Source organism: Siphateles boraxobius, unplaced genomic scaffold (assembly GCF_051911475.1).
Source record: "Siphateles boraxobius isolate OS27281-9 unplaced genomic scaffold, OSU_SipBor_1 19, whole genome shotgun sequence".
NCBI lineage: Eukaryota > Metazoa > Chordata > Actinopteri > Cypriniformes > Leuciscidae > Siphateles > Siphateles boraxobius.
In genome coordinates this window covers 30,155,001-30,166,759 of record NW_027508799.1, presented here as the reverse complement: position 1 = coordinate 30,166,759, position 11,759 = coordinate 30,155,001, and the positions used below count along the sequence as shown (strand labels likewise).

Sequence of the window (11,759 nt, the reverse complement as noted above, 5' to 3'; positions counted from 1 at the left end):
CGGGCCCCTGTGCTTTTATTTTGAAACTTGCGCTCGCTCCTGCGTCTGTCGCAGTGCACGGCAGTGATGACGCGAGGCTGTCACAGTCACTGACTCTGAGAGCTCCAGTCCTGCGATCAGGGAAGAAGCTAAAACTGATCTCGACGGAGCTGGAAATATTACGGTAAATACATTCGTTATGATCTTTTCAACCTCCAGAGAGATTAAAACAGCTACTACACATTAAGTAAAGCTCTTGTTTCATTTGACAGGCTTCGGAGTTTAAATGATTAAGTTAATTATGTATATTTACCATTAGGCAGCTAGACAATATTTTAAGGGATGATTCCAATGCACAATTCACCTACATAAAGGTTTAGACATACAATCGATTTTTTGATGACCGTAAACCATATAACGTTACACTTCTTAAATTCGGCATATATTCTTAGTTTGTCTAGGAGGAAATGCAGCTTGTCCGCTCCCTGCCACTGCATCACATATATTTACATTATATATATATATATATATGGTGCACATTACAGTTATGCATTTGTTTATTTCCTTAAATTTTTGTTTTGTTTATTGTTTTAGCTATGTTATAACTATTGCATCTTCTTACATATGTTTTATTTATTACTTATTTTTATGTCAAATTCCTCTTTGTTGACTCTAATAAGAATATGTCGTGCAATAACCAGACTCCTGTACAAATAATAATGTTGTGTTTCCCCCCACTACGCATGTAAAATGAATTCTAAAGTGATTTAAAAGTTGATTCCAACTTCCAAGTATGGTGTACTTGTAACTAGTAATTGTTGTTGAACTAAATAAGGTTCAGACTAAACATTTGTGTACTAAACATAAACATTGTGACAGTGACTGCCAATTCAGCATAGATCAAATAACAGCTGCTTTGAGACTAAAAGCACATAATGATAATGTGACCTTGAATGTGTGTGACAGTGCAAGTACACTTTTGTTGTTGATGGGTTTTCCCTCTGTACTTTTCTTCATCAGGTCACTGCGACACTATCAGGGCTTCTTCGTAGCTGTTATGGATGCCACCTGCTAGTTCTGCTGATCTACTGCTCTCAAAGTTCAGAAGGCCATGAGCCAAGCAAGCTGCCGTCTGCAGAATGAGCCTCCGAACCATAGGAGGTGGTGTGCTCAGTTCCCTGGGCCCTAGTCTGGCAGTACAGGCTGGAGGACCCTGGAGCTCCATCTCTTTTAGACCAATACCGTCCTTGCTTCAGACCATGGTACCTGCCGGTTACACCGCTTTACAGGAGGAAAGACTGGCCATGGTTGACCTCGGCACGCCCAAGCCAGAGTCCCTCAAAAACGGGTTCCACCGCGAGCCCCGGCGCCACTCGGACCGCAGCAGCAGAACATCCATCAGCCTGTCTGATGCCGGAGACGGGCGCTACGCGGAGGCGGAGCCCATGCTGCCCGAGGGCAGACTTTCGGGAGAAGAGGCCGACGAGGAAGAGGAGACCGAGGAGGAAGGGCAGCCGCTGGCAACCAGAAACATGCCCAAAGAGTCGCCCCTGGCCATGGCACTGCAAATACTAGTTCCCTTCCTTCTAGCTGGGTTCGGGACGGTCTCAGCCGGAGTGGTACTGGATATAGTACAGGTGAGATTCTGAAACCTTAAAGGGAGCGTTTACTCACCTGTATGACTTCCCGTTCCCAAAATAATATATTTTGAGTAATGTTTCAACTGTTTTTGTCCATATAATGAAAGTCATTGTGGTTGGAAATCACATTGCACTCCACTGACTTTCATTTTTTGAACAACAACTACAAAGAAAAAACTATGAACCATTTTGACTCCAAGGTCCCCCATTGTTCAAGGCAATATTTGAAGGCCCTCCTGTCTAAGCTGATATGTACCTCTGGTTAAATTAATTAAGTTTATGTTAATATAACTATAAATCATTTTTGCAAGTTTGCTAAGGCCCTCTTGTTGAGAACTACTGCTATAATCTATCCTCTCTTTTTTTCCTCAGCATTGGGAAGCGTTTAAGAACATTACAGAGATTTTCATCCTGGTTCCGGCTCTTTTGGGTTTGAAAGGAAACCTGGAGATGACCCTCGCTTCTAGACTGTCCACAGCGGTTAGTATCCAAACTAACTAACAAACCAACTACTGTTTGCATGTCATTGAATCTTGCTTTAGTTTAGGTGTGTCTGTAATTTCTGATTTGAGGCTGATGTGGTTTGTGATGAGATCTGGGCTCATGTTGGGCATGTTCTCGCCTGTCAGGACCTGACCTTTTATGCCTCTGCCCATCTTCATAGACTAGGGCTGGTGTTAAAAACCATAGACCTGTGATAGAGTGACTAGCTAGCCTGTTATTATTGTGATGACTCCATAGGTATTTACAACCCCCATATATCTGAGACTGAGTAAGAAAAACACACACATATTAATTATTTTATATATATATATATATATATTGCATTATATATATTGCATCTAACATAAAAGATTGTAAATGTAATATATATATATATATATATATATATATATATATATATATCTTAGTGCTGTCAAATCAATAAATCGTGATTAATCACATCTAACAAAAGTTTGTGTGTGGATGTATATATATATATATCAGGTTTATTATATATTAAACTAAAACCAACTTTTTTTGTTGCTTGAATGTTAACTGAAATAAAATTAAATATCATTTTTTGTATCTTATTTTATCTCAGCTAGTTGCTAAGTCAAGACAACATTTCTCATTTTCATTTAGTTTATAAAATAACTAAAACAAAAACTGAAATACAAATTAATAAAAACTATATACATATATTTAAAAACTAAAAAAAACAACACAATTACTAAAACTTTAACTAAAATTTTAATGAAAATAAAATATACAAATAAAACTAAATCAAAATATTAAATATTAATAAAATCTATAATAGTATCTCAATGACACTAAAACAACATTATATATTAATGAATTAATTAAAAAGTTAAAAATATGATTATAGAATATGTTTTTTTAATTAATTACAGCACCATTTTTGCTTCAACATGCTGAGTTTTGGGGGCATTTTTGTTACTTTCAGTGACATGATTTTTGCCATGATCAGCTTCATCTGTCGCTGGTAGTGATTACTTTGTTCGCACTACAGAAGTTAAGAGTGCAATTTCAAGTTGACTTCAACATTTTCTGTACTTTTCTTTAGACTCAGGTATCTCTCTCTCTCTCTCTCTCTCTCTCTCTCTCTCTCTCTCTCTCTCTCTCTCTATATATATATATATATATATATATATATATATATATATATATATATATATAAAATCTCTCTCTCTCTATATATATATATGTGTGTATATATATATATATATATATATATATATATGTTCTAGCTTACCCATTATGTCAGCTATTTAATTTATCTATATGTACTTGCAAAGTTCCAATCATGTGGAAGTGTGCTAGAGTAACACCTTTATACAAAAGTGGTGATCCTCTTGATCCCAATAATTACAGATAGGGCTGCAACTAACGATTATTTTGATAATCGATTAATCGGACGATTATTTTTTCGATTAATCGATTAATCGGATAGAAATTAAATTAGATTTTTTTTTTATAACTAAATAAAACCGTAAATCAGGGTATTTATGTGTAAAAGTGTACTTTAAAAAGTGCAAAAGCCACACATTAAGTTTTACTAATATCAATATTTGCATTGTTTTTAATGATAATTGCTGATGGCAAGTTGACAAACATGATTATTGTTAAAAAAATGATATCCAACATATTATGTTTTAACACAATTTTTGTTAAAACAAATTTACACAGACATGTTGTTCAGATGTGAATATCTGAACTAAAAACAAACTAAAAACATCTAAAATATATAATTCATTTAATTTTTATTTAAAATTAATTATATATAAGGAATATAAGGATAAAGAATATAATATATATTATATATAATATATAAAAGAATAATATAAGGATAAATTGATTAAATAAATATAGAAAGACTGAAAACAATTGTGTGAATGTAGAGCCGCAGTAGATCGCGTTTGAAAAACAATTAAAACTTAGTAGACAAATGCTATAAAAAGAGAACGGAATGGAGGTAACGTTACCCAGCAAGCTAACAGTCTTGAGTAAAGGACAGGAGAAATTATGCATTAGTGCACAAGCATTCGCTGAAAACCACTGAGTACAGTGACTAAAAAACAATATTTTACTGCTGCTGTTATTAACTGCCTTTATATTTAGTGCTTCGCTTTGTAAAGACCGTTTTAATTTAACCTATTTCTGCGGTAGCGCTATTTTAATCCATCACTTACGTTGCGAGCGAACTGATTGCGCAACCTGATGCTCGAGACAAAATACAGACATCCCAAGATCCCGGAAGTCCCGGGAGTCTCCCGCATATTGATTGCGGCTCCCTGATGCCCGCGAATTAGTTCAAACTCCCGAAATGAGCGCGCAAGCAAGAGCGCGCATGCGAGACAGAAGAGACTGCTCCAAACCGTGTAGCGCGCGCGCTCGGCAGAGCGCCTGAGGGAGAGAGACCTTGCGTGTGTGTGCGTACCAGTAAACGCTCCCCGTGACGTAAGCAGACCAACTAATCGATAATGACATTCGTTGACAACGATTTTCATAATCGATTATAATCGATTTTATCGATTAGTTGTTGCAGCCCTAATTACAGACCAATCTCAATTATTAGTAATGTAGTAAAAGTATTTGAAAAAATTATATTCAAGAGATTGTTTAAATACATTAATGAGTTTTCTATTTTTTCTCCAAACCAATCAGGTTTTAGGCCCAATTACTCCACCACTACTGCTCTTACAAAGTTTGTTAACGATGCTACATCTTCTCTGGACAATAATATGTCCACTGGAGCAAAATTTATAGATCTTACCAAAGCTTTTGATTTGGTTGATCATTATATTCTCCTTGATAAATTATATAACATTGGTCTCTCTGAACAGTCAATTTTATGGTTTAATTCATATCTTCACTACAGATGTCAGTGTGTAAGTCTCAATGGTGCTTTCTCTCAGTTCTTGATAATGGAAAAGGGTGTACCACAAGGTTCTTGTTTAGGCCCTCTTTTATTTTCTATTTTTATTAATGACCTTCCACAAATGTGCTCTGACAGTCAGATCCTTTTGTATGCTGATGATACAGTTATTTATTCTTCAAAACGCGATATTAATTCGATTCAATCTTCACTGCAACTTGATTTTAATACTATTCAAAAGTGGATCTCGGATAATGGACTTATATTGAATAAAAGTAAGTCATATAGTATGTTATTTTCTACTAGGTCTGCCCATCATAACAATTAAATTCTTAGATGGTACTTTTATGGAGAATGTTGAGGAATTTAAATATCTGGGCCTCTGGCTCGACTCCAGCCTCTCCTTTAGGCCTCATATTTACTCTATAGTGAAAAAAGTAAATTATAATTTAAGATTATTATATCGTTCAATTAATTATTCCACACAAGCGATTAGATTAAAAATTGTAACTCAACTTTTATTTCCTATTATTGATTATGCTGACTTTGTCTATATGAGTACAACAGAATTACACCTTAAATCCTTAAATTTCCAACAGTCTCTGTCGATTTGTGTTGAGATACTCATCATTGTCATATGTACCAACAATTGAATCTATTATCACCAAAGGCCAGACAACAGCTACACTGGTTCCAGTGTATTTTTAAATGTTTCTTTTTTAATTATCCTCTTTATTTGAAGCAACATTTAGTTCTATATAGGTCAACTTATGGCCTGAGACACCTTGATCCTCTCTTTTTTGCTGTCCCTAATATATCTAAAGAAATCGGAAGACGTGCTTTCAAATTTAAAGCCCCCTCTGATTGGAACAGCTTACCTTGTTCCTTAAGGTCTATCTCTCTTCCTTTCCGCTCTTTAAGTCAGCCCTATTAACTTACTTGCATTTCTGTGATCAATGTAAATGTTTCCCTGGTGTTTGACCTGTGTGTATGCATGTGTATATAGGTATGTATTTGTATTTGTAGGTTATATTTTTGCTTGTTTTGGTGGCTTCATCAAAAATGGTTCTCTCCTGTAATATTGTAATATCTTAATATCACCTTAATCTTATACTATATTGTTTATGTCAATACGCTTTGGACAGAGGTGGGACAGGCTGGGGTGGATGGTTGTGAGGAAGAGCTTTAGTATGTTTGTATGTGTAAGTTTTTTGGTGTTATCTTGAGGACCCCCTCGAAAACGAGATTTTTCATCTCAAGGGGTTATCCTCTAATAAAATTTGTGTGTGTGTGTGTGTGTGTGTGTGTGTGTGTGTGTGTGTGTGTGTGTGTGTGTGTGTGTGTGTGTGTGTGTGTAATTCATCAACCGATTCTCTCCTGCTCTTTTCTCCTAAATGCTGGGGTCTCTCAGCTGCTATCTGCTGACAGAGTGACTGGTTTTATTTATTTTTTGGTAGCTACTGTTTTTTTTTCTCCCCTCAATGTGGGAATTTAGAGCTCAGAGGGGTTTCAGCTCATGCCGTATAACATCTAGTGTTCTCATGGCAAATCTGTCGTCCCCCCTCGAGGTGAAAGAATAAACAAACCCTGGTGGTGTGGACCGAGCGGAGGAGCGGGGCAAAAGTACAGGCCTTCTGTTCACCCTCATGCAGCTGGGGGAAAAAAAGTCTTTTGGCCTCAGATGGCTCTCTCCTACACGCTGCTCTTCCATATTTACATTTGTTTCCTTTATTTTCTTAAGCACACACACTTGCGCACACACTGGCTCATTGGTTGTGGAGTCAGCCATCTTGTTACATCGCAGGCAGAAATCCATTCCAAACCCAAAATATTATTATCTTTTCCTCAGATGGTGGTTTTCTTTTCAATGTAAAATATCCGATGCCAAAATCCACCACTCAGAAGGATTTTGGTCTCGTACTATTATTTTGTCCTCATCATGGTTTTCTTGTTTAAGCTTTTAGGTTCACAACACCAAAGTCAAAAGATTGAAAGAACACATTATATTTTAGATGAATCCTCTTTTTAGGGCCGTTAAGATTTTCTGCATTCCAATGGTATTTTATTATGTGTTTTTTTATAACAATTAAATAATAAGTTGAAGTGTCATCTTCAAATCAGCCTCTTTTTATTGATATGAATTAATCATGATATATGATTAATCATATGATATGTGATATACACTAATATTATCATGATATATAAATATGTTACAATTTAAATAATATATAATTATTTTTTCACTAATGTAAAAATCACAATGCAATTTTTGCAGAGAAACTTTAGAGAGTGCAAGAAAAGTCGCAATTGTTATGATCACAATTAGGGTGACTAAATGCAATGAGGGTGAGAGGGTTGAAAGGAAAAATAATGTTCATGAATTTTGTCATCCTTAGGTAAATGTGGGGAAAATGGACTCACCCATAGAGAAGTGGAATCTCATTATTGGGAATTTGGCACTGAAACAGGTAAGAGCTTTCTGAAGGGTTTACATAAACAACACTGGCTTTAAAACAAGCTAATGCAAATTAATTCTAGCATCAGTAAATCTAAATTCGCTTAAAAGGAGAACTCCTGTTTTTACTGTATTTACTGTCTCCTGTATTTACTTCCTGTTTTCGTTCGAAGTCCACCGTAGTCGATTGTCGAGTGCGCACGCGCGATCATTGGTAACTAAGCAACAGTGGAGACTCAGACTGTCAGCTGTCAGCCGATGACGCTGTGTGGTGTTCTGAGAATATCAGCTCAAATGGATAGTTCATCCAAATCAGATGTTGAACACACGCGTGCGCACTCGACAATCGACTACGGTGGACTTCGACCGAAAACAGGAAGTAAATACAGGTATGTGAGCTGGCTGAATTAACATCACTTTTATTCATATCTTTCACATCTACTGCAGTCAGATTCACCGTGTTCTCTCTGAATAAAATCACTCACATGGCTGTGCACTTGTAATGACACATCAAGGATGTTAAGAGGTTAAAAGCAGGTTTAAAACTTGCCCCATTTAAGTCAACAGGGTGCAAATTTTAAATAGAGGATAACACTGTGTAGGCAACACCGTTTTTTGTCGTTGTTCTCTGTAGTGACAGCACTCCAAATTTACAAAAAAATGAGCTCAATGTTTAAATTAACCGGAGTTCTCCTTTAAGTTAAAGTTTTTACCTGAAAAAGGAACCGAGATCTTTATCAGGATAATGGGTTTCTATATTTACACAGACCCTAATGAAGACATAGTGAAGTAATACCTATATAAACGTCTATATAAGTGTGTGTGTGTGTGTGTGTGTGTGTGTGTGTGTGTGTGTGTGTGTGTGTATATATGTAATATATATAAAATTATGTATAAATCTCAGCGTCTCTGTCTCTCATTCTCAGGTGCAGGCCACTGTAATCGGGTTCCTGGCAGCAGTGGCAGCTGTTGTACTGGGTTGGATTCCTGAGGGAAAGTTCCAGATCGGTCACGCTGTTTTGCTGTGTTCCAGTAGTGTCGCTACAGCCTTCATAGCATCTATGCTGCAGGGTACATACTTCAGATTAACCTCTAATACTCTTATATGTAGCTACTAAAGCCGTTCTTTTCACAACAAATAACGTCCTCGTTGTTATACCTTAATCCGACATTAATCTTCTTTGTTATTAGTCACATTTCACATTACGAATCTCCAGTTCCAAATGGGTAAGGTAATTGATGTCTTTTTGTGCCCTCTCTCAGGTATAATAATGGTGGGTGTAATTGTGGGCTCTAAGAAGACAGGCATCAACCCTGATAATGTAGCCACGCCCATCGCCGCCAGTTTTGGTGACCTCATCACGTTGGCCATCCTGGCAGGGATCAGCCAGGGCCTCTACAACTGCCTAGGTGAGAAAGATGTGTGTGAAAATAAGGGCTCTGTTCCAAACTCTAGTGAGCTGCCTACCTCGATAGCATTTTTGGGCATCATAGGCTCACTTGAATTAAAAGTATACATCTAAAAAGTAAGGTTGACAACCTGAAGGCTCACTTTCAGTTCCATTTTGGTTAGGATGCTGCATTAGAAGGCCAGCACACAGTGAGGTGGCTCACTAGGAATTGTAACAGAGCCAGAAAGACAGTTATTTTAGCCTAGAATAGATTTTGATATATCTATAGTTGTTTCTCTCCAGCAGATCAGCCATGCTTTCAGTTTTCTGCCACAAGAGGGCGCACAAATCCCTCACTTTAGACTCAAGCCTTGAGTAAATAAAATTTAGATGCATTTGTCATAACACAGTGTCTAAAGAATCATGTGAAATAAGTGATCATATTTGAGACTTTATCTGTCATATTAGAATGTGACCAGTAATATATCTTAAAAGTAGCAGCACATTTCACACTCTCACACTCTATAGCAGGTGTCAGCAGATCATGTGAGGGGTGTATATTATGGTTTATGGGGCCGTGCGGTTGATATGTTTTATGGGAAGGGTCACTCTGCTAATGAGTCTGGCTCAGGACAATGAGAGTGTTGTGACGTAGTGCATGATCTCTCTGTGTCTACATATCCACATTCTCATGAAACACACACACACACACAGGGCTGACTATGCCTCTCTCTTCCACACAGACACGCACAGTCTCTCTGTCAAGCGCCTTTCTTGAAATGATACTCAGTCTAGTGCTGCCCATGAGTTTGGGCACGATACTGAAACATTACTTTTCAATAACACAGAAATTGTTCTTTAATATTGGTTTGGTATTTATATATTGATGTATATAATAAATTAAAAATACATATATAGTAAATTATTCTTTGTATATTTTAAAATTATGATTAAATTCTCAAATATTACTATTAGAATAGTAGAATAATTAGAAATGAACTTTTTTGTCAAGTTGTATGAATTTAAACAAACAAATAAAGAAATTAACTTTCTTGTGAAATCTCATTTACACTGCAAAGCCTAACGAAAAGATCAAATATCTGACAATTTATGATCCTGTCAAATATTGAGGACCACTTTAAATTTGGTTTTCAACATGATTGTAGGAAATCTGCCCCTTGCAAGCATCGCCAAACCTGCACAGTGTCTCTCTCACGCACATAAACACTATCTCTGAAAGTGTGATTGTCACACATGAGCCGTCCCGAGCAGTGTTCTGAATTGTTTAATGGGCCTTTGCTCCCTGATGACTCTGTGAGATAAGCCCCAGACTGAGCGCCGCACTCCAGTTTTAGTCGTTCCTTTTTTGAGAGAGGTGAAGTGAGGTGAAGGCAAGGCAAACGGCACCACCATGCCATGCCAAAACCATATCAGCCATGCCAACCAGCCGAGAAGAGAGGCTTCTGCCATCATTAGCGCACACCGCTGCCCTGTCATGCCCATACCACACTAAATATAGTCACAGATGTTGCCTCTGTGTTTAGGGATTGAGAGATTTAGGCTGTTTAGTGTGTGATGAAGAGTATTTAGCAAGGAGTGAAACCTTTTTTGGCTTCTCTGTCTGCTTTAAAAGATTTAATTCAGCTTTTAAGAAGATCATATTTTTCTCTTCAATCTAGTTTAATCCAATTAGAGGCAGTCAGTACGGCTACATTCACATAGCAGCAGAGTATGGTTGTCAGTCTCGATCGGGGCGACACGTTGAGATTACCATAAACGATTTTGAGTAGAGGCGCAAAATAAATCGCGAATTATATCATTTAATCGTGAATTTTGAAGCGCTTTGTTATAATTGTGATGCGCAGAAATGGAACAAACTTATTTAGAGACTATAAAAATGTGAGTCACTCATGAGACAAAAAAAACCCCCTGAATGTGTTGCCATAATCTTTGGGAAACTTAAAATTTCTTGTGATATTTACAATGTTACTTAGTTTTGTATTGTCAGCAAAATCATTGTGAATAATTTTAAATGAATATTCTTAATATTTCCTAACCCCTCATAGAAGTCATAACCGAATTCTGAGAGCTTGATTATTGTGTGTCATTTGAAAAGAACTGCAGCCAATAACATGTCTCTCATCGACAAAAATGTTGGTCATGGTTATTTTCTTTCTGTCAATCTGCCATTACAGCTGTCAAGCGCTTTCTAGGTTTGGAAAAGTGGGTCCGAGAGCAGGACGACACTCTTGTTAAATTTTTGTTTGGATAAGTTCAGAAAGTTTGTAACGTTTAACTTGAATACACTACCATTACATTTTTTTTACAAATGTTTTTGCATGCAGCCTCTTATGCCAAAACTGCTTTTATTTGATAAAAACAGTAATATTATAACTAATTATTTTTTAAAATTTTAAATATATTGTCAGTTGAAAACAGTTGTGCTGCTTGATATTTTTGTCAAAACAGTGATACATCTTTTTCTTTCAACAGAAAGATCAAAATAACAGCATTTATTTGAAATATAAATATTTTGTAACATATAAACAATTTTCTGTAACTGGTCCAATTTAGTGTGTCCTTTCTAAATACATTTATTAATTTCTTAAAAAAAAAAAAAAGGAAGACAAAGTCTTATTGACACCAAACTTTTGAACTGTAGTGTATAAAAAGAAGACTTTTGTCAGCATACCAGAGAGGATGGAAGCAGTGGGAGACCGGCAGTGTCTCAAAATAACAGCTTTGAATATTTATTGAATTATAAAATTTGACACTTCAAAAAGTTCATAAAGAGATCATTAATTTCATAAAGATTTCATTAAACTAATCCATATGAGTTGAGTGGTTTAGTCCAAATTTTCTGAAGAGGCTCGAACGCTTTATGTGACGAACAGATTGAACTTAAGCTTTTATTC

The 11,759-nt window shown here is 36.4% G+C and overlaps 1 protein-coding gene across 1 annotated transcript in view; it reads left to right on the top strand.

Annotated features, from left to right (window-relative positions):
* The first annotated feature begins 41 nt into the window (after nt 1-41).
* Nucleotides 42-11,759, top strand: part of slc41a2b (solute carrier family 41 member 2b) — a 22,732-nt gene continuing 11,014 nt past the window's right edge. The window contains exons 1-6 of the mRNA XM_077234940.1: nt 42-163; nt 1,000-1,616; nt 1,992-2,099; nt 7,395-7,466; nt 8,380-8,524; nt 8,717-8,863. Coding sequence (XP_077091055.1) covers nt 1,119-1,616; nt 1,992-2,099; nt 7,395-7,466; nt 8,380-8,524; nt 8,717-8,863 — 970 coding nt within the window. The 5' untranslated portion in view covers nt 42-163; nt 1,000-1,118. The remainder of the gene's footprint in view (nt 164-999; nt 1,617-1,991; nt 2,100-7,394; nt 7,467-8,379; nt 8,525-8,716; nt 8,864-11,759) is intronic.